General features: G+C 45.0%; 2 protein-coding genes across 2 annotated transcripts; one reads left to right on the plus strand and one right to left on the minus strand.

Moving 5' to 3' along the window:
• The first annotated feature begins 17 nt into the window (after nucleotides 1–17).
• LOC105568863 (TBC1 domain family member 22B) lies at nucleotides 18–3,558 on the plus strand. The gene is made up of 7 exons (XM_012024864.1): nucleotides 18–318; nucleotides 643–1,193; nucleotides 1,433–1,563; nucleotides 1,628–1,882; nucleotides 1,970–2,219; nucleotides 2,293–2,516; nucleotides 2,596–3,558. The coding sequence occupies exons 1-7, from the start codon at nucleotides 239–241 to the stop codon at nucleotides 2,740–2,742; spliced, it is 1,638 nt and encodes a 545-aa protein (XP_011880254.1). The 5' UTR covers nucleotides 18–238; the 3' UTR covers nucleotides 2,743–3,558.
• Nucleotides 3,505–22,964, minus strand: LOC105568862. Its single transcript, XM_012024863.1, has 25 exons — nucleotides 21,937–22,964; nucleotides 21,289–21,333; nucleotides 18,803–19,886; nucleotides 18,285–18,639; nucleotides 17,870–18,179; nucleotides 16,856–17,651; nucleotides 15,979–16,489; nucleotides 15,677–15,818; nucleotides 15,419–15,592; nucleotides 14,663–15,208; nucleotides 13,664–14,570; nucleotides 12,367–13,495; nucleotides 11,805–12,098; nucleotides 11,514–11,714; nucleotides 11,279–11,434; nucleotides 9,999–11,132; nucleotides 9,555–9,916; nucleotides 7,968–9,349; nucleotides 7,559–7,743; nucleotides 7,324–7,478; nucleotides 6,002–7,176; nucleotides 5,678–5,889; nucleotides 4,495–5,508; nucleotides 3,968–4,417; nucleotides 3,505–3,826 (listed from the first exon to the last, which is right to left on the minus strand). The coding sequence occupies exons 1-25, from the start codon at nucleotides 21,995–21,997 to the stop codon at nucleotides 3,740–3,742; spliced, it is 12,867 nt and encodes a 4,288-aa protein (XP_011880253.1). The 5' UTR covers nucleotides 21,998–22,964; the 3' UTR covers nucleotides 3,505–3,739.
• Nucleotides 22,965–23,258: the final 294 nt, after the last annotated feature.

A 23,258-nucleotide genomic window follows, 5' to 3' on the forward strand; every position in this document is an offset into this window, starting at 1 on the left:
AGCGTTTAAACTTTTATATATATATGTTTATATGTATATGTAGTTGTGCGTGTCCTGCTGCGCGTCTGTTTTGCCACGCGAATTGCGACGCGACGATGACGCCTGTAACGCTACAGCGGAGCGCTCTTGGTTCTTGCAGATCCTCACGCCGTCACCGCGGTGGTATGAGGAACGATCCGTGCCGCAGCGACTGCGTTGGTAGATCACCAGGTGCGAGCTAACTTTGCTTCCATCCGCTATGGAGAACCAAGGTTACCACCAAGCCATCTCGACCCACCAGTCCTTCTGGAAGAAAAACACGCGGGCTGTACCAGGAAGGTGTGCACTTTTGCTCTCTCTCTCTCTCTCTCTCTATCAACGAATTCGGTTGCTCGCACTAATGCGCACCGAGTGCGCGCCAAGGCTCGTCTATAGTCAACTCTCAAATTTCTCACTTTCCACGAGATCACGCCAGAGAAGAAGATTCACGACGGAGCCCCAGATCACTTTACTCGCTATTTCAAGAGATATTCGAAACGATCCTTAAATATAAGAATTGACTGTAAACAAGCCTTAGTGTGCGCACTCGCGCAAGCAACCGAATTCGCTACGTGTATTCGAGGCTCTCCAGGGCAGCTTTTACTAATCGCGATCTCTCCGAAGGCCGAGCCTGAAGCAGGACGTCAGGCAGGGCAAGTTCAACCCCGCGGCGATCGGGTCCGGCAATCTGGCCGGCGCTGCCAACAGCAGCGGCGGCCACAGCACAGGCGGCAGCGGCGGCTCCACGTCCTTTCAGGACTTTCAGGAGAGCGTGGACGACGCGTGGGACTCGGGGGACGATGAATTCTGCACAGTCTCGGATGTGAGGATATCGAAGAGGGTCAGCCACTCGGCGGCCCTCAGCGTTATCAACAGTCATAGATCCGGCAACAAGTGTTCACAGCCGGCCCAGGCGAATGCCAAGGCGGTCCAGCGGGAGATCATCCCCGAGGAGAAGAAGGCGGAGGCTCTGCAGAGGCTGGCGGTGCAGCCGCTGCATCTGCGCAACGTCAACCTGCACTCGCAGCTGATCAACAGCCACCACTCGGGCGAGGACGCGGACTTGAGGCACGGCGCGTCGCCCCAGCACAAGCCGACGCAGTTCCCCGGCAGGCCGCAGCCGCTGAGGCAGGCGAATGCACCCAATAAGTTTTTTATACCTTCCAAGGAGCAAGGTGCATATATGTTCGTTACACATCTAGATCTACAACGTGTGCTCTTTGCGTCTAGAAGCATATTCTATTTCGTAGACGATGAGTAGGTTTCAAAAATTTCGGGGAGCGCGCTTTTAGCGCTAAAAGTTTCTTCTATCTTTGTTCGACAGCGAGTGATAAGATAAACTGATGCTTTCAGGGCTAATAACATCTCGCCGAACGCAGCCAAAGTTTAACAAACACCCGTAAATCTATTTCAGACGGCGAGAGCAAGGTGGACAAGTTTCAGTTACTTCTGGAGGCGTCCGTGCTGAATCTAGACGAACTGAGGCAGCTATCGTGGTCGGGCGTGCCAGCCAAATTGCGCTCCGTCACTTGGCGGTTATTGTCTGTAAGTAGACGAGGTGAAACGCCGCCGCGAAAGCAATCAAGCGATCACGATCGTGACGTTGCAGGAGTACTTGCCGGCTAATCTAGAACGTAGGCAGCTCGCCTTGGAGCGCAAACGGTTGGACTACTGGAACTTGGTGAAGCAGTATTACGACGTCGAGCGAGACGAGGGCTTTCAGGACACGTATCGCCAGATTCACATCGACATCCCTAGAATGTCGCCGCTCATCTCGCTGTTCCAGCAGACGACGGTGCAGCTAATATTCGAGAGAATATTGTACATTTGGGCGATCAGGCATCCCGCGTCCGGTTACGTCCAGGTATCTGGCGTAGAAACGTGTCTTTCGTCCGTCTCATTGCGCGTTAGAAGATTCGCGTATCGTAACTTGACACGTTCATTGTTACAGGGTATGAATGACCTCGTGACACCCTTCTTCTTGGTCTTTCTGCAAGAAGCGGTGCCGATACAAGCCTGGCAGGATTTAGAAAATTACGACGTGGCGTCGTTATCGAAGGAGCAACGTGATATTATCGAGGCCGACAGCTTTTGGTGTCTGTCCAAGTTCTTGGATGGTATACAGGACAACTATATATTTGCTCAGTTGGGGATCCAGCATAAAGTGAATCAGTTGAAGGAGCTGATACAGAGGATCGACGGTGAATAGTCTGCTAAGGATTCACTTTGTCCGAAACGTTTGTCCTTTTCTGAAATATTTTATAACGCTTTCAGCCCCGTTGCATCAACATTTGCATCAGCACGGGGTGGATTATCTGCAATTCTCCTTTCGGTGGATGAACAACCTGCTAACCCGGGAAATCCCGCTTCACTGCACCATCCGGCTGTGGGACACGTATCTGGCGGAGTCCGACAGATTCGCCTCGTTTCAGCTCTACGTGTGCGCGGCCTTCCTTCTTCGTTGGAGGCGACATTTGCTCTTGCAACCTGATTTTCAAGTAATCCATCCGCCAGTTGTACGCCGAAATCTCGTATAAAATGAGGCCCGACCGGTTGTCAATTCTCCCGTGATTGCAGGGGCTAATGTTAATGCTACAAAACCTGCCCACGCAAAACTGGACGGACTCGGAGATTGGCGTGCTGGTGGCCGAGGCGTACAAATTAAAGTTTACGTTCGCCGATGCGCCGAATCACCTGCAAGCCCATGACACAACGACCAGGTGACCACTCTCAGACGGATCGGGTTGATGTTTATTATGAATAGTGGCCAAACCGAGAGGCCGAGCGATTGTCGCCGGTTCTCCTCTTCCGTCTCGCCGTCACTATGTACACTGTGTGACGTTCAGTCTATCACGGCCATATCGAAAGTTTTCGGAACACGCGGTCTTTCACATTTCGTTCCCGCGTCGGCTATTAAGTTTTCTCGATTACTTTATGCGTTATAGAGTTTATTCCTTTGTTACACTGAAGGATTTCGCGAAAAGAACTTGGATATTACTCGCCATGTTTCGCTCTGGAACAAAATGTAAATGCGTTTCAAGACGCGGAGAATTTGACGCGAATCAATTGCCATTTCCCGGTTTGCATTAAATTTTTATATATATAGTAAGTCTCAGACATTATATACAGATAATATATATAGACAGGAAAGTTTTATATATCGACCCTGTGTTGTGCTTTTACATGGCGATTACGCCGTTTCTACCAGCCTTGTATATTCCTACATCCCAATTATCACGAATTTAATTTTATAACTAATCTTTACGCCTTAATATTTAATATTCGAACGACGTCGTAATATTATATTTTATTTTATAGCGTGTATGCTTTATTCTGACATTTGATACTTTGTATATTAAAGTATGATTTGCCACGGATATATCTTGTACTTGTGATATGTAGAATTGCGGTCGTAGAATATGAATTGTAGGATCTATCTGGCATCGGACCTTCAATTGTCATTTAGAAATAATTGCACGCAGTATGTGTAAATTGATATTTTTTTATACACTTTCAATAGATATTCTTAAATGCGAACATTACGAACCAGATGTCTCAATTTATTGCAAGACAAATCTTGGGATTGTCTTGGATTGAAAGGGAGGTAGGTATATATTGCCTATATTAAAAGGTATATTATAAATAAATACGGCTAATACCAGCGAGTTTTCTAGCATCTAGTATTATCTAGCGCGCGCTGCGGCATTTCCTTAATTATATTTCAGTCGTTCTCTATATCGATTTGGCCATAATCCACATCCTCCAACGGCGGCATCATCGACAGCGACTCGTTGAAATTAAACATTTCCTGCAACACAGTAAAAAGATTGTTCCATTAGACATATTCCAGACGATGGCAAGTGCCCTGCATGATATCTCAAGAATATTCTACATTTTTTAAACGTCTCTTTTTGTTCGATGTTTCTGATAGACGTCATGTGGTACGTACGCTCACGTAATCCACGTGCACGGGTGTCGGGTATATACACGGCATGCATTCCATCTGCGTGACGCCGTTATTATCAGCGGTGCACTCGCAGAACTGACACTTGTTCGGCTCGGCCGTGAGGGCGATCCTCTTCGAGAAGACGCTCGCGAACTTCTTGATCGAGGCCGACTTCTCGAGACGCAGCTTGTCCCCGCTGAATATCGTGCCGTTCGTCTCCAGGGACAGGGGCGTGCAGTAGCCCAGCACGTTCTTGGAGAGCTTGACCTGCCGCCTTAGATCCACGTCGCCGGTCAAGACGCGGGAATCTTTCTTCGTGTACGACTTGGTCGCGTCCAAGCCGTAGAACATCTTGCCGAGCTTCTCCTTCTCGAACTGGAAGTCGCCGTCCAACAATATGTGCAGAGTGATGTCGTGCTCCAGCAGAACTTGATGCAACACGGAGTACTCCAGCTGAGGCGAGAGATTAGTCAGACAAGAATTCGACAATTTTTTATTTAAAATTCACAAAACTTAAGAATCAGGATTACCGTTTGGTATTCCGGTTCGCAATGCGAGCACGGCATCAGTATGAAGTTCTTGGACACGCCGGCCCTGAAGACCAGCCGCGAGGCGAAGCCAATCGCGGCGAAGATGTCCTGGCTGCCGCCGCCGATCGGCACGTAGTCGAAGTAATCGACAAAGCGCGCCACGTTCTTCGTGAAGATCTGCCCATCGAGGATGATGCTTCTGGGTCTGTCGTGTACCCCGTCACCACCGAACACCACCAGGGACCATCGGATGCCCGTGAGACCTTGGTCGTTCATTTCCTTACCGAGCTGCGTGATCAATAGCTCCATGCTGCTGTTCGTCTTTATGTCGCGATTGCAGCTCTTCGCCTCGACGATGAATACCACGTCGGCCGATCGCGGCACCTTGTCACCCTCCAGTCGCTTGAAACGACCCTCGGCCACCTGGCTGCCGTCCATCATGGTGCACGTGGTACACCGATCGGGTATTCGCATATAAGTGTCGCGGAACATGCACATCTGCATGTACGACACCGCCACCGTGCACACCTCGGTCTCGGTGGGACTGTTCAGGCACATGTCAACGAACTCGGTTGGGTCGACCACGCCGAAGCAGACGGCGAACTCCGAGCTCTTGTTGACGAACAGCTCGACGCAGAACGTGGCTACCACATTGTCCTGCTGTTGAATCCTACTGGCATGATTCTCCGTGTCGGCGCAGTTCTCGTCGATAGACCAGCTGTTGGCGAGACTGCCGGTATCCTTTAGGAATAACTTGTTCGGTGCCAGAATATCGTCGAACTGCTCGTTGCTCATCGTACCGAGGAGGCCAGCCGTCTTCCCGTAATACCAGCCCGATAGCTCCAAAGTGCACAGGTTGAACTTGAGATTGCACTCCAGTCGGAATTGGTCGTGTTTGCGCTCTACCATCACCACGTTCTCCACTTGGTAAACGTACGTGCTGTTGTCCAACTCAATCGGCAGCTGCAGGTTGCTCGTGATGTCCGCTGATTTCTGGGAGATCAGCTTCATTGTCTGAAAAACATGTAGCATTTGATATGATTATTGTTAATTATTTCGTTATTGAAATAATTAATTTTGCTAATATAAAATATGCAATGACAGACTTTACAAATTATCATTTGCATTTTTGTAAGCATAAGTTTTTACTATTAAAAAAAATAAAATTCTCAATTTTACTGACATCGTTGAAGAGGTCCAGCTCGATAGCGTTGCTTCCGATTAGCACTATGATCTTGTGGGTAACTTCCTCGGCTTGTCGATCGTATTTCGCCAAAACTGCGAAAGTGTTGTGCACGAAATCCTTCGCCAGCAGATAGGTGCAAGTTCCGGCGAAGTCAAAGTAACGTCCGTCGAAAGTGATGTAATGCTGGGAGCCGATAACCATGGCTTGCGCTGAAACAGTGCAAACTGTCTGTTAAAAGCAGTACATTATCTATTCAATCAAAATTTGAGGTCGATATTAAACTAGTTTAAAATGTTAAACTTTCGCGGCTGCAAGACAAACCTTTGAATGGCGGTAACCAGTTTGACAGCTCCGAGTATGGCTTGTATTGGTAATAAAGGCTCCAGAAGGTAGTGTTTGAGGTGACAAAGTACGTCCTGACGTCCGCGACCGCTCTGATCTCTGGTATCTCGTGGAATTCGGGCGTCTGATTGAAAGCGTGCCAGGACATGGGTAGCTTCTGCTCCAGGCACATCAAACCCTCGTTAGGATCGAAGATGAACATGGTCTTGGCTTCTCTGTAGCGGCTCTCGGCTTGCAGCGCCGTCTGACTGATGTCCATCATCTTGGAGTGCACCAATCTGATAAGACCCTCTACCTTGAGCTTGACTTCAAAGTACTCGCAGAGGTAGTTGATTCTGTCGTACAACTGCTCGAGCTTCTCCGTGGCGTAGTTGACCGACGGCAGCTTCCTGAGCTCCTTCAGCTCCAACACGATCTCGTCCACGACGTCCTTGAGCTCCTTGCCGAACGGTACGAAGGTGAAGTAACGCTCCTTCATGAATTGTATCACCAGACCCGAGTATTTGTGCATGTTGGTTACTATATCATTCGCCTTGATGTCGCGGTAAACCTTGTCGATGTCATGGGTGAAATTAGTGAAGCGATCGAAGTACGGCGACGTGATGATCTCTTTCTTACGATCGTACAAGAAATCCAGCATCTCCTTGCTCGCCTTCCACACGGCCGTCTCGACGTAGTGTAAGAAGCGGATGAACAGAGGTTCCATTAACTTGAGGAAGCGATACCATTGCTCTGAGATAGACGAGAAAATCGTGCTCCAGAGATTCTCGATGTACTTGATGAAGGACACGTGCAGGTCCTTGATAAATATGTCGTACTTCTCAACCAATTTCTCAATTATATTCGCTACCTGCGACAACGAGTCGCCTCTCAGCACAGCGGTCGTAATCTCGGACACTTTATTGTAGGCGTTCTTGATAGTCTCGATCAGCCAGAGCAGCGAATTTCGCAAAGCTTGCCCGGACTCGCCCATTATCTCCCAGATTTCATTCAGGATATTGGGGAGGGATTCAATGTGACTTCGCAGAGATAATTCGTCAATGACATATATACCGAAACCGACGATATCTTTGATGTAAAAGTCATTCGCGTTATAAGAATCGTTCAGATATAGTTTGAGATCGTTAAAGTCGCGCTCGAGAATTTTCAAATCGCTGAAAAAAATCGAGAAAAAGAAACTTGTATAGATTGTACATCAATTCACACATTATAATGTTAAATAGATGATAATTCCATATTTAATATTTTTGTAACATCTGATAATAAATTGAAAGTATTAAATATAGATTTTTAGTACTCACTTCCAATCGTCAAGGAATCCTGAAATGTCATTCTGTGCGTCCTCCCACACATCCATAATGGTATCTTTTACTTCGTTCTTTATATGATGTTTCCAATAATCAATGTCACTGTCCACACTTTCGCACATTTCGTTGTAAGTTGTTTTTACAGTGGTCTGTCAACAATCGTGAGATAATCGCTGTTAATTACATCGAAATTACATTAAGTGAGCATCCTCTAATAAAATTATCTTACAATAATATCGCTCTTAAGTTCGGGCCGCCATCGCAAGGTTGAAGTAACGAGCCTCGAGTGGTTTAGCTTCAGGTAGAAAGAAACGTCGGAGATTATTAAGTCATCGTCGAAGGTTCTCCAAATATTGAATATAGCGTTCCGAGCGTCCGGAATGTTGCCGTGCATTCTCAAGCTCACTGTCGCATCTACAAAACGAATACTATCGTAAATAGGTAAGTCAAGCGAGAAAAGTTCAAAGAGAAGATTTTCTCAATTTGATCTTTCAAGTAATTTCTCATCTGAAAAGCAGCAGTAATAAAAAGATCTATTTTAGACATTTGCATGCATTTTACGAAATAGAATAAACTAAAGAACACGTATACATATTTAGAAATTTCCAATTATTTCAACATTTCAAATATTTATTTACCGGGTGTGTAATTCACCATCATCGACGTGAGCTTCTCAGTCGGGTCCAAGAAGAAAATGCCGGTGGCGTTAAGTTCTGGTGTGTTAATAGCGCTGCCATTTACAATGTATCGAGAAGGCGAAGGGTAGTAGCCGATCGCAAAGTATTTGACCGCGTCGTTGTTCACTCGTCGGAAGATTATTTCCCTCGATCTCCGGTCGATCCGACCGATCAATTCCCCACTTTCACCCGGCATGTAACTGCGCGTGTATCGAGCGTGGTTCACCGTTTCGAGCAGCATGTATTCTTGTCTATGAACGAATCCTTCGACGTTGAGATCCAATTTAGTGTTGATGTGTTTGCCGGCTATCTTGTAGAGATACTTTTTGTTCAATTCGTCGCTTTCGTCCCTCAAAAGCGCGGACAACGACAATAATTTGTCCTCGTTTGTGGAATAATTCGCGGTGAAAGCGACATTCAGCAAATCCCTGTAGTCTTCTTTCATTAATACGCCCTTCAACGTGACGTTCTTCTCGAAGGTTGGATGATGAAAACTTAGCACGGCTTGCTGTTGACTCTCCATCGACGTGTCGGTGATGTTCATCCAATCGAAAGCCGCACCAACGCTCCTCGATTTCGCGTTGTCACGTTCCCAGCTTAAATTAGCTTCGGAGTTCACCTCGTTGCTGGTGATTCTGTAGGAACCGCCCAGGGTGAAGTTCCGTTGTGGGTACGACAAACTGAGGATAAGGAACTGATTGTCCACATCTTCGGTAGTCTTGTTCAGGATATTCACGTGATAGGATACCCAGGCGTTCTCAGCCAAGCTCAGCCAGGTGTTCTGATCAAACTCGCCGGGCAGAACCTGATAGTCTGTCTTCAGCTGGATCGTCTTATTTAAGTGCATCGCCTTCAGATGAATGTTCTGGCCGGTGTGGGTAGTTCGGACTCTGGACTCGCCGGCGATGTTAAATGCCGAGCTATTGTCCAGTCGGTAGATGTTGACCTGTTTGAATTCGACAGTGGGATAGTTGGTACCCTCGTTTCCACCACTGTACTCATACTGATTCACGTAGACAACGCCTATAGGCTTGTATATGTTTTCCACCGTGATCTGAATGCGATCCTTGTCGAAACCGGCCCGAGACTCGCTCTTTGAATTATATTGAGCGTGCAGCACCTTCTGATTGTTATACGTCAAAGTCGAGTGGCCAGTGTTGACTTGCAGACGTTTCTTGTAGCCGTAGTTCAGGATACCGATGTGACGAGCATTCAGAGGGACTTCTATGTGCAAAATACCCTCCAGATTCGAATCCAATCGCTCGCTATGGTAATTGTAATCGGAATTCAACAAAGCCGTATGGTTGGGCCAGAAGACCTCGACGAATCTTTTATTCTGTTTCCTGTGTATAGGAAAAGAAATAATTAGAAAAGATGAAAGGAATACTCTTAAAGAATTATATAAACGTTTTTTATGTCTTATTGTTAGATTATGACTCTTTTATGACAAATATAGATCTTAAAAGTGATGACTAATTTTGACTTTTAGAACATTATGCGATAAAATTAGTTCCTTTCTCTACAATTTCATATAGTAAATTCACTTACAGAGTAGTAAGTACAACAAAATTACAGCCAACGTATAACAAATTCTGCATAGATGTCGTAGCGTTAATGGTTCCATTAACATTCATCAGGTTTTCGTAAGATATTCTCGCAGTTCCAATCTGCCGTCTCGAAGGATAAAAAAGCTCGGCGGTGATCAAATTGCTCTCATTGGAAGCAACGTCATAATTGAAGAGGAGCACAAGCGTTTCCTCTTCTAAGAATATAGGCGTATACAGAGAATATTTGAGCTCGACTGCCTTCTTGTCAAACGTAATGTTAAAGAGATTATTGAGTGATTGTATGGGCAACAATCCCCAAGTTAGCCGGAAGTGTCCGTTAATGTCGCGCGTAGCCATTCGAATCTAAAATTGTACATTCAACTTATTCAAGTTTACACTATTGCGCATTAATTTCACTGCTTATTAATATCAGAGAAATACAAACCGATCCGTCCGAAGCATAATTACTCTTCGCCTCAACTGCGTTGTAGCCCACCACGTAAGAGATATCCTTCATATCCTTGCTAGTGTGATAGCTGATTAGAAAACAATGATCGTCTTTGTTCGGGGGTGGCAGCTTTACAGCAAATACCGCGTCAATATTCTGCTGACTGCGGAAACCAATGTTCGCGGTCGTTTCAAACTCCCACGCCTTGCGATCGATATCGAAATTGAAGCCCATGTCGAGGTTCCTGTTCAATCGGCCGGGGTTCTTGAAGAACACGTGAGTGGACAGCTCCTTCTTGCCCAGGTCCGTGGTATCGTATCCTGTGATTAATTTAACGGACATGTCCTCCATGTAGTTCAACTTCCACCTTGTGGTCGCGTAACACCGATCGTCGTTCAGTCGATGGTCCAGCCGGACGTCACCGCTCGTGTTGGTCACCATCATGTTACCTTTCACCGTCAGGATCCTGCTGTCATTCCAAGGTGTCTCGGCGTGAATATATAAAGTGGTATTGCCGTTCACTTGCACGCTCATAAAGGTACTCAGCTGATAGGTATTCGCTTCATTAGCCTCTTGGATATCCGCGCGGGCTCTCACGTCCCAATTCAGATTGTTGAGCACGTTGGCGTCGAGGGTACCATTGAATGATCCGCCATCAACATCCAGTAGGAGACCGAATTTCTTTCTCTTCAATCTCAAAACGAGGCGATTGGTATTCACGGTCTTCGGCTCGGCCTTCACATCCATTGAAACATCATCATTCTGCATGAAGACGATAGAACTAACGTCGTAAGATTTCGCTTGCAGTTCGTCCTTCAGCTCTCCCCTGATGTCGTACAACGATTCGTTGATCTGTCTCAAGTCACCGTGAAACTGGAAATGAGGTCTCTCCGATAGCGGCGTATGCAGATCAGCGTCGATCTTGCCGTTGTTTAAGTTTCCAATCAGCTGATACTTTCGATCGCCGAGATGCGTTACTTGTACGTTTAATGTGGCGGTATTATTTACGCGAATCGCATTGCTGTAGACGACGTCAGTCTCCAATGATCTTAAAGCTCTTATCCAGCTCTCCAGCTTCGCAGAAGCTTTTACGAGATGATCGTCTACTTGCCAGGCGGACTCAAAAGACACCTAAAAAGGCTTGGATTGCAACTCTTAATTCTATTTAATGAATAATAATTTAATTTCTATAAAAATGCAATCAATCACAAAATTAATGGAAACTAATTATTATACTTGTACTTTAACTCGATTACAAATAAATATCGATACTTTACGTATTTTGATACTGGCGCTTCCATCTTTGCATTGAACTTAACTTCCCTCCTATCTCCGGTGAAATCCTTTCTTGCGGCAATTGTAGTTTGCGGTATTTTTAGAACGGGCGAATCGATCGCACCCGAAACCATCATATCCAGCAAAGCCTCCCCTAGCTACACGACAAACAGATTTTTTATTCCAATATACTTACAAATGTTTATTTGTACATTTTAAAAACTGCGCGAGACTCACTTTTACACTTCCAAGTACATTCAAGATCAATTTGTCTCCATGAATCATAAGCGTACCCTTGTATAGATTGCCTTCGATCTCTACGATTGCGTTAGTATCGAAAGATTGAAGAAATCCTAAAGGTGTCTTTATGTTGAACTTAACCAAATGCGCCTTTCGATTCTTACTGGCTTGAACCGTGTAATTGCCGTGAAATCCAGTCTGCGTAAAATTTTATGTGCTTAATAGATTTTTCTTTCGATTCTGTCAATTGTGAGAGTATGCAATAAGGCGCTAAATTAAAAATATTACCTCGAGCCACGTGTTAGGGTGTTTTCTGATGTTCAAGTTCATATCCAAGAGGTAGGAGAGATTCTCCATATCGACGATAAACGCGTAGGACGATGTTATTTCTCTAATTTTGCTGAACGTCAGATCGATACGTAGATCATTCTTTATATAAAAAACATCTTCTATGATAAAGCTGTCGTCTATGACAATTTGATGTGGTGGCAATTGCATTGCTCCTAGTACTTTAAAGCTCTTATAGTCTTCAGTATCGATATCCAGTTCAGCCAATATATCTGGGATTAACGCAAGCCATACCTACAAATAAACAAATGTATATGTTACATTTAATTAACAATAACACTAAATTAATAATTATTCTTCTATTAAGAGAACATATGTATATACATTCTTCTGATTTGTTTTCAATTCATTTAGGTTAATTAAAAACTATAAGTATAATTCCATTATATTTACAGATTAATATTTAATTTATAATCGGTAGTGTTTATAATTTGAATTGTAAATCCTTAAAATGAAACGTTTGTAACAAAGTTTTTCGAATTATAGTTCGAATTATAATTACCTGCAATTCCCCGTGCCAATAGAGACCATTCTCATCTTCCTCGTCCTCCTCTTCCTCCTCTTCCTCCTCTTCCTCCTCTTCTTCTGTCGATTCAGAAGATTTTATAATCCTCGGTTTCGGAATTTTAACGGGCGGTGGTTTCGGTCCACTCTTAGCCTTGATGCCGAGTTTGGTATCTGCCAGCCTCACCGAGAATTCTGTGTCTACTTCCATGAATCGCTCGGGCTCTGTTAGATATGTTATCTGGTTTGGTACATACATTACGATCAACTTTGTAATCACACCGCACTCTTGCAGACCCTCGAGAGGTGTGAACACTATGTAACTGTAATCGAAATCGGTGATGTTGTTGTAGTGCCAAGTGCCGAGGAAACCGGCTGTGATGTTGTTAAAGCCAAGTCTGAAGTCGGCCTCGCGTTTATTCAGCTTGGCCACCAGCAACGCTTTCTGAAACATCTCCATGGGCGTCGCCAGCAAGAGCTTGACGTTAATATCATACGCGGCGGTAAAGATTTGGCACAGCGCCTCAACGCCCATAGGACCACTCGGTATGACAATTTCCGCCACCACGTGATGGTTGCTCTCCGAAAGACCAAATCTGCCACGGACAAAGGCGAACTTCTCCAGCGGCGTGGTAACGTTAAACTCCACCTTGGACTCCTTCCAGCGTACGAGGTCGCCGATCAGTTGACCGGTGTACTTGCGTTTATCCAGGTCAAGATTGGCCGCGCCAAAGAACCTCCAGTTGTTCATGAGGCGCAGCTGACACTTGAGCTCGCTCTTCCGGTAATTTATCAGAGGTGAAAGCAAATGCAGATTGCCGGTCAGGTTGAACACGTCATCCGATTGCTTGTCCAGATGCCAGACGCTGCGCGCATCGATTGTCTTGTCGGGGTTGTACTTGATTAACATGTGCGTGTCCATCGTTTCCGAGCGTAGTATTTTGTGAGTGATATTCACAGTCACCCATGAATTGACGTGGACAGTGCTGATCAAGCCGCAGTTCGCTGTCCACTCCTTCCGATCCTTGTGTTCGCTCGCGCTAGCGTAGAACTCCGCCATCACACGCTGAGTGTCCTTCCACTGAGCGCTGCTGCTGGCTAGGATTTTGTCTGGCAGTTGCAAATATCTGTAAAGAGAATGGAAATAAAGTCAAAATATTGTTTACAACATATCGTTAGAATTAATAGTTGTTTTTATTGTTATGACTTTGTTACATTTTTAATTATTATTAATGTAACAGCCTTTAAAATATTCAATTGTGACGTATGTATAAAATAATTCGTTACATGCTTACTTGGCGTGCAAGGCGGTCTTCTTCCAGTTTTCAAAAGGCGTCAGCAGTTGCGATTCTAGCTTGACAGTAATTATTTCCGGATGCACAACATAGTCCGTACCGATTGACGCCTTGATCGCGCTGTCCGGACCCCAGTCCAGAATAATATCCACCAGGTAACTGTGCGGACTACGTACGACCAAGTCGCAGGAGCCGGTTACTAGTCGGCCCGGATAGGTCAACATTACTATCGCGCTTCGTTTAATCCCAGGAGAAGTTTCGTCTATCACATACACCCGGTTCAACTGCAACATTGTGCCCAGCTTTAAGGCGGGATCTCTGTTAGCGTCCCACTTGATTTCCGCAGCAAACTCTTGCCGGTCCTCCTTGTTGATACCGTTCAGGGTCAGATGCACGTCCCGCCACTTGTCCAAGTGTAGCTCCACGCGAATCTCCCGCGTGGTGTCGATGTTCGTCATCACCGAGTACACGTTGCTGCGATACCTCGCTTCCACGTAAGACATTAGACTGGTCGACGATAGCACTGTGTGGTTCAGTATGAAGGCGTACTTATCGTAGTCCATCTGCTCGGCGTACAGGCTGATTTTAAAGTCGCTGTGATTCTGATACAATTGACAATTGAGCAGAATCGGACTGACAAAACTCGGCGACTTTACGATCATCTTCAAGTGATGATTAACGATGACGGCCAATGATCGGTCGGAATAAGCGCCGCGCGCAGTCATGTTGTGACCGCTAAACCACGTTCCGGAGAACTCCAGGTCATACTCGTTTCGCGAACGCTCGTTGATGCGCGCGTCGATAAGCATCGAGTTGAAGTTCGGGATTGTCAAATTCGTGTGACCTTCCATAGAGAATAACAAACCGCGCGGCATGATGATGTTGACGATCAGACTGATCTCCTTGCCTGCAAGTACAGAATCTCTGGATTTCTTTCTCCTACATAGCCAAATAAATTTCACTTACAAATATCAACAAATGGTGAATTTTGCGTCTTACCTGGCGCGTACCCTATGAGTAAGCTAGTCTTCGACTCGGCCCCAAGAACGTGGTGATTGACACCCACCTTGAGGTCCAAATTCTGAATAGGTTTAGTGATGGCTATCAACGCGGTCACTTTTGAGCCTTGATTTTGAAAGTACATCTTCGAGTAGGAGATGATGAGTTGCGCCGTGAGCTTGTGCCGGTCATCCTTCAGCTGCGGATTGGAGTTTACCTCGACGTGGAGCTCCAAGTGGCCGAGAGCTTGCTGGTACCAGGCGCTTATTATAGTGTTGAGCTGCGGATAGGCGGTGGAGTGCAACTTCATTTCGGCGGCCTTGTGCGTTAGGGTCTTCGACGAGCGATTGGACAGCGACACCTCCAAGTGGAGGGTCTCCCTCCTCGGCATACGTTGCAACTGATACTCAAGCTGAAAGTCGCCCGCCAGACTGATATTCCGCTTGACAATGTAGCCGACCAAATTGCTCCAGACTCGCTTTGTTTGGAAGGTCAGGTTTATATCGAACTGGGAGACATTGTTCTTCTGCGCGTTTCTAACGGTACCTGACAATTTCAATTTTTGTTTCATCTCTTTAGTTCTCCTTTCATAGTATAATTATAGTAGATTATTATACATTATTGTGATAATTGGATTTTTTTAAGTTTTAAAAGTTTAAAGATAATTAGAAAAATTAGAAAATTTTGAAAGAAGATATTCGAAAGAGTAAACCAGGTATAAAATTTTAATTGCTTAGTCATGCAGTTGTGAAGTACCTGAAAAGGCAGCAACGCGTTCGCTATTGATAATCAAATGGGCCACAGGTTGATAGGTATAACCGTGGTTGAACTTCTTCCTCGAGTAACCCAAGCTGGCATCCAAGTGCTTTGTGCCATTAATATCAAAACCGACGTCTATAAAAGTCTCATCTTCGGAACTTTTATATGTGCCTGAAAATGTAAAAACATTACTATATCTTCACCAACTACTATTAAAGGAAAAGATTATTAGATACGCATTCAAGAAACACTGACCTTTGGCAATCAAAGAATTTCCAGCTGAATGGAATAGAGCACTAACGTTATTATTTACTATGTCAAAACTGACAACAGCGCTTATCTCCCTGTTCACCTGCGAGCCAGGCGTGTCAAACATCAACTTAAACGTGTTGTATTCCTGAAAGGAAATTAAAAAACGCTATGAAGAGTATCTGTCGTTATTTCAATATTTGAAGAAACGCGATTTTACTAATAATTCTCATTAAAGATCAATGTTATTTTATTATTACAATTATTATCGAGAACAAATTATACGAAATTTGCAGTTTTTATTATACCTGGGTCTTATTCCAACTATACTCCAATACGTAATTTTTCGCGGTTGGATCAGCTTTGATCAAGGAGACTTTGAACAGTGTGAGACCGTTCAAGATGAAATAGGGCGCGTTGTGATCCTTAGTCACGTTTGTAAATTGATAATCGATGCACATTTTTAAGCCTATCAGTCTATCCAAGGCGGCCCAGCTGCACGTGGTGTTGCTAACGATATTCCTGGGCACAGTTGCGAGGTGTCGCGAGTTCTTCTGATTTTGATCGGCTACCAGGACACCTAACGATTTCTCCTGCACATCGCCACCGTTGCTTTTGATGAGAGTGACATCCGAAACCAATGAAAACATCTCGATCTTACGGTTCGGCAGGCCCAAACTCAAGTGCACTAAATGGGTATTGTTCACATTCAGATGAAGCTGCATAGTTCCGGAGGAGTAAAGGTTCGATCGCAGCTTGAGCCCGGCGGATTTGTAAAATGCGTCCACCGTCATTGTGCTCATCATGTCGATACTCATACTGTAAAAGAGACAAAGATAGAAGACTGAGACTTGTAGACTTGGAATGGATTATAAAATAATATTTTATATTAAATATTAAAGATATATGGTATAGAGGAAAGTCCTCTATTATGGAATAGCCTTCTACTATGAGATAGCGGAATTTCTGCTAAATTAATAGACATCATCTGTTGATTCCACTATGAATTTTTTGCTCTTGGAGTGAAGTCTGTTTAGTGAAAAATTGATTGTTAGATCGTGTAATCGTTGCCAAAAAAGATTTGTGATTGAATTTAGACGTTGAAAACCTACTATCTCATATTAGAATTCTATCTCATAATAGATAGGATGTTCTTCTACGCAATCATACGGAAAGAGTGCGAACCTGGAAGCGATATTGGCAGTGAGTTGAAACTCCTTGTCGGGTAGTCGAGCGTCGTCGAGCATTTTTGAGATCTTGAAATAGCAAGCTGCGGAGCCGGCGAGAGCCAAACGAATTGGCAGACCGGACCCCGTCGGTAGCACGTAAGAAGAATCCAAGAACATGCCAGTCTTCTCGTAGAGGATCTCCTGCATAGCCAGGAACTCTTTTATCTTCAGCCAGGGATTTATATTCGCCAGTGCAGTCCTCACTTGCTCGTCGCCGTCCAGAATCGTGAACATTAACTCGTTCCCGAATATCTTGTAACCAAGACTTATTTTCGGGTGATCGAAATTATTGTCGATAATATTAGGCAGTCGTTTCACGCCGTCCCAATAATTCTCATTCTCCGATGCCGATCTGAAACGTCTGAGGAAATTCCGGAGATGGTTCGAAATTTGTTCGTTGCTGTAGATGCCATCCGGGCCGAAGAGATTCTCCGCGTAGTACTCGAGGCCCTCCATTCGCGCTGTGATCTCGAACAGATTCACAGACTGCCCGAGGAGATCGGTGGTCACGTTGAAGGTGAGCGATCGCGGCACATACGATTTCGGTGAGAAGATCAGGTTCGTCTGATAATTCACGCCGACGTTATATTCTTCGGAGAAGAACGAGTTCTCGTAGTTGCGCGAGAACTTTCTAATATCACTGTTGAACTTGTTGCCAATGTCCTGATCCGTCAGCAGACTCTGGATCTCGACTCTGGTAGGCGAGGCAGAGTTGTACAGATTCGTCAAGTGGCTCCATACGAAAGAACCGACTAAAAGTGAACAGGGAGCAAAGAATCAAGAATTAGAAAAGGTCATTTCTTTTTTCTCGTTAAAGGAATGCATCAAGAGTTTAAAGTGGTCTTAACAATTAAAACTGCCTAAAACAAGACGTATTTTCCAAAACACTCGAGTCGTTCTTGGTCCTCGAGATACAAAATGCTGTAATAAAGATTTAACCATTTAACAGTGAGAAAAAGATACAACGAACCTTGGTTGACCTCTTCTACTTTGAGAGTGTGCTTGATAGTCTTGATAACGTTGTAATCGGGACAACGCATCACCTGTAAGTAGGAAGCAATACGGATCTCCGTGTCTAACGTTGTGTTGCGGTAATAGTCGAGGAAGAATTCGTCCCGAGTCTCCTCGCAGGACGGCAGCCTGCGGTGAGCATCGACGGCGGCGACGCGAACGTCCATTGGCACAAATCCACCGGTGTCGTCTATGCATTTCTTCAGTTCCCTTCGCAAGTTTTTCGTTTCGAGTCCCATGTTGCCGATCGCTTTCAAAGCCTCCAGCGTCTACAATTATAGAGAAATATTTTTTTAATTCTCACACGTTCTACGCACATGTTTTATCTTCCATTTTGCCACAGGTAGGTGAGAAAAAACTCATAAATATCTCACTTCTTTCGACGAGGAATGAAAACGGGGCTCGCAGCCTTGCGAAATTTTCTCCTGGAGATGCGACAGGAGCATGTTCACCTCTTCCAGGTCAATGCAATCGTCGTTGTTTTTGCAATACGTATGAATGATGGTGGAGTAGCTGAGAATGAACTGCACGTGTGGGATTTGATGCTGGTAATCCAGCAGCTTCCTAAGAGCTTTGATAGTGTCGCGATCCGGTTGTGGAAACAGAGCGAAAGTGACGATCCAGTCGTTAATGGTTATCTGATTGACATACTTCTTGATTATCAGATCATTCATTACATTCACTGCGGCGTTGCTATTCAAATACGGCAGTGCTGCGATAATGTGTTTCCTGTTGAGTAAAGGAAGACAAATATTTAGTACAATCAAAGGGGAAAGTTATATTGGAGAAAATTAATTTGCCGTTATTTTTCATTTTACTCTTTCAATTACCGCTCTCTTCTTCGATTTTTCTTTTATTACCGAAAGAAATGTTACGTCCGACAGTTACGTACCTCCCGTTTCTGCAAATGCTGTTAGCTCTGCTGAACAGCTGCGACAACGAGGGATAATCCAGGAAGCGAGCCGAGTGAACGAAGTTGGTGAATATCTCGGAGAACCTCTGCTGCAACTCGTCGGCGTTACCAAGCCTGCACATGCTCTTCAGCAAGTCTCTGGAGGTCCGTAGCTCACCGTGCATGGTCTTGAGCGTCTTGGAGTGGTCGTACAGCAACGTGGTCCTTTTAACACGAGGTGGCTGCCCCACGAAATTATCTTCGTCCCTGCCCTCGTCGTCGTTGTCCTCCTCGTCCTCCTCGAATCTCTGGACAGGGCTGGTCGTTTCCTGAATCAGCTGAAGAACCGTTCGGGACTCGGCTTGGGCGCCAGCCTTGTCGCCGTTCGAGAGCGGCTGCAGCATTCGCATCTCGTCGCAGACCACTCTCTCGTAGACGTTGTGATCGATCGTGATCTCGCAGTCGTAGTGCGACTTAAACAGCACGCTCTGGCGGTGCTGCTTCCGCGGACTCCTGTAGGGATTCGACTGCACAACGGAGAAGTATTTGGGGCCGTTCTGACAGTCGGCCAGATACTTGGTCTTCTTCACGATCAGGCTGGTCTTTTTTGCCTCGTACAGGCGATAGTGGGTGTCGCAGGCGCCGTGAACGTCCACCTCGTCGCCGCGGTGGTCCACGTCGAAGCGGCGCATGCCGTTCTGCAGCATCGATAGGACGCCCCGCTTGAGGTTGAGCGCCCAGACCGGCTCGCGCCGGTCCGGGCACAGCTCGTGGATCAGCCCGTCGTCGAAGGTGAACTTGAGCGCGTAGCGCTCGAGGCTGGCCTTGAACTCGGAGCCGGCGCGATCCGGGAACTCGGGGTTGTACGCGCCGCGGTCGTGGCTGATGCTGGCGTTCAAGATCCTCAGGCTGCCCTCGCAGGGGCTGTCGAAGTGCACGGCCAGGGTGGCGTCGACGTGCAGGGCCGAGTCTTGAGAGTGCCGGGACGACAGCTGCTGGTAGCCCAGATTCGTGCTGACGTCCACGGAATACGCGTACACGTAGTGGACATCCTCGTGATACTTGAACTTTCTCTCCGACGGAACTAAAAGAGACGTTACGGCGTTAAAAAAGAAACGCTATACAACTTATCTCATTAATGGGTTTCAATCCACCGCCAAAGTTTCTTTATCGTATCGTAGGCGAGCACATGGCGCTTGCATACTCGATTCGCATTTATTTTTATCCAGCAAACTTGCGTAAACACGTGTATAAAGAGAAATTCATTGGTATGTTTCTTTAAGTGGATACTTTATGGGCTAATCGGATTCCTTATGCATATGTTTGATGCTTACTTGAAAGTGAATCCGTTTTTTACTTCCGCAATTCAACATATACAACCCGCTTATTCTTATCACTGCCCGTATCAGTAGACAGGAACAGATATCGTGTTTGTGATATTTAGTTAGGTTTTCCATAGAAAATTTTGAGAAAAGAGTGAAGTTTCATCTGTATTTTCTGAGCTTTAGTGACTTTTTACTTCAGAATATATATAGAAAACGCTTCTTGTTAAATTTATTTAATAGAACGTAACGTTATTGAAAACTAAATATGAATAATATTGTATATATAATAATATGAATAAATATTGAAAAATAGGAAAGAATGTTATGTCTAACATTAGTTGTTTGCTGCCACTGACGTTAGTAGAATGTTTGTGCTTAGAAAAAGATTTTTCTTCGTATCAATAATCTGTTTTCTAAATAATTATCATTTCCTCGTATTCCCTTATCTGTACGTCTGCGCTGGAGTCCTTCACCTCGGTAGACGTATGTGTACTGTGATATAGTAGTCGCAGTTTATTTGTATACCAAAGAAAAATGGAGAGACATTTTGGATTAATTTGATAGATTAATTATAATTAATATTTTAACACTAACACCCTGTCACGGCTCTTAGTCCTTTATTCCTTCAAATTTGTGTTTATCACATTTGAGCCGTACGAATTTTTATTAATTTATTAATTAATAAGTTATTACACGAGATAAATTATTTAGAAAATTGCTTAGAGCAGCAAACGAGCGAGATACTACGCAACTATTTGCGCGGATTGAAACGCAAAACATATATTCTTTTTAATTTATGCAATCGTTGCAAAGAAAAGGCCTAAAAGCGCAATGTTACATTTTATATTTAGCTGTTCACAGGAGAAAAAATGCGCGAGTTGTTAGAAAACGAAGCGGATCTCTTAGGGCCAGTTTCACAAACGTCGGTTAACTGCTAACCGAAGGTTAATTGATCCGCTGTCTCTTCTTAAATAATAAGATGAAAAAAGATAGGGAGTCGACTGAACCCTAGTTAACAGTTAACCGATGTTTGTGAAACTGGCCCTAAGTGTTCTCTTTCAACGACGCGCCACGGGATAAACTTGTAACTCGAACCAGAAATGTGATATCTAAATGTCGAGCTGTGTGCCTGGAACATGTGCGCGGGGCAATATTACCTACCCTTGCATTTTGTCCGGCCACACTGTATTGGATCCTTGGCAGTCTCTGTAGGGACAAAAAATTGAAAAAATATATCATGCGTCTGTTTGAAACATCTGGCGTATATATTTAGTAAGTATATCACACTGTATGTTAATTATTTTCTCCCGGCTAAAGATCGGCGCTGATTCGTTCGACTTTACTTAACATTTTTATTATCAAACCTTATAGAGAAAAATGCTTCAGAACTTTTTAACTCAGTTTTTAATAAGAAACACTGCTATGTAATTAGTGGGCGGTCTTTCAGTCGCCCTGTATATATGTGTATTGCATTAAAAATTTTATATTATATTAAAAAATTGTTAATTCTTCGATATGAATAAAGGTCCATAATGTATCTTTAAAAATTGGATTGCTCGTCCGAGAATGACATTAATTGCATCACGTTCTTTATCTTTGAGCGATTGAACGCGCGCGATACGACTGGAGCAGTTACTTCGAGATCGTTTTCCCGCAACGCGAGTCTGGCGGGAGCCTGGTGCCGCCAATCCCGGCACAAAGTACACCGTCGCGCGGCAACGATTGTGAGCAAATTAATGAGACACCGGACGCCGTAATAAATATGTACACACCGCAAACGCGTGCGCACCGGAAATTGGCGATAATTACCTGCTAGCCCGGCAGTCACCGCGTACGCGAGCGTAAGAAGCAGTATCGCCTTGGCGGTCATGGTTTCCGGGAGGACGGCAACCCTCGTCGCTTCCGGAACTTGCGGGACCCTCCGAGATCGCTGTTATCACGCGGTCTTCATCCCTCGACGCTGCTCCGTCGAAACGCGCCTCGCTTCGACGGGAATCTGCCGGTGCCAAAGGGTCACCAGCGGAAGGAGGAACTTTCGCGATAAACGGTCCCTCGCACCGATCACTGTACTCTCCTCAATCTCTCTTTCCGCGCTCTCCACTTCCGCTCGGTGAGATCTTAAGTCTAAGCACTGGGACGTATCCACGGAGATCTGGCGTCGCCGCGGCGGCTGGGCTCTTTCTCCCACGGTGAAAATACCCGGCAATAACCACCCGGGCGATAAACCGGGGTGCGGATCGGCGGCTTGATTGGAGACGAAGATGGAGGTGGAGAGTGAGAGCGCGCGGCGTTCACTGCGTGCGACTAAATAAGTATTTCCGTTGCTGGCCGACCGACGAATGGTCGAGGGAACGACGAGGGAGAGGATCGGATGTTAAAGGTCTCCCGATGCTTTCTGTGTTTGCGCAGGGGTCGGAGGTCCGCCTGCCTGATGATAAGATAGCCCGCCTAGCTGCGACGAGATCCTCGTCTCGGCGTCGAGTGTGTCGCACGCTGGAAATCGGTGTCGGCTTCGAATCGTCGGCGCCGGTTTCGCTGACTCGACCGAGAGGCCAGGAAACGTCTTTTATTTCCGGCCGATGGTTCCCGAGATAAATTGACTCAAAGCCATTTTGCTAAAAATGAAAAGGCGAGGAAGTAACATATGTAAATTAGGAGATGCAATAGGATTGCGGTTTACTTTTCCTAGACATTCGAAATCGTTCAATTTCTTTTCCGTATACGAATAAAGATACTCAATGCTACGCGGAAATAATCTACTTGTTATGTATTTGCGTACAATTCGTCCGTCATCGCCAGCGCGAACGACACTTAATTTTCATTTCATTGTGTTGTGCGTGAGAAGTAAATGACGATCCTAGTAGCACAGTGCATTGGCTAAACATTGATCCAATGTCGGTTATATTAGAAATGCATTTGGCCGATAGTGTCTAACGTAAAGCCAATATTGGCTCATGGAATAAATGTAAATTTTGCACGATAATAATTATATAACATTTATATTGGAAATGCATTAGCCAATATTTAGCAATGTAACAAGAATATTGGCCTAAAATTGATAAAATATAAAACTAATATTGCTGAATAGACATATTGGCTGGATAAGAGGCGTCTATCTTACAATATTGAAC

This window comes from Vollenhovia emeryi, unplaced genomic scaffold, assembly GCF_000949405.1.
Source record: "Vollenhovia emeryi isolate VEMERY1.0 unplaced genomic scaffold, V.emery_V1.0 DF939127.1, whole genome shotgun sequence".
NCBI classification, from domain to species: domain Eukaryota; kingdom Metazoa; phylum Arthropoda; class Insecta; order Hymenoptera; family Formicidae; genus Vollenhovia; species Vollenhovia emeryi.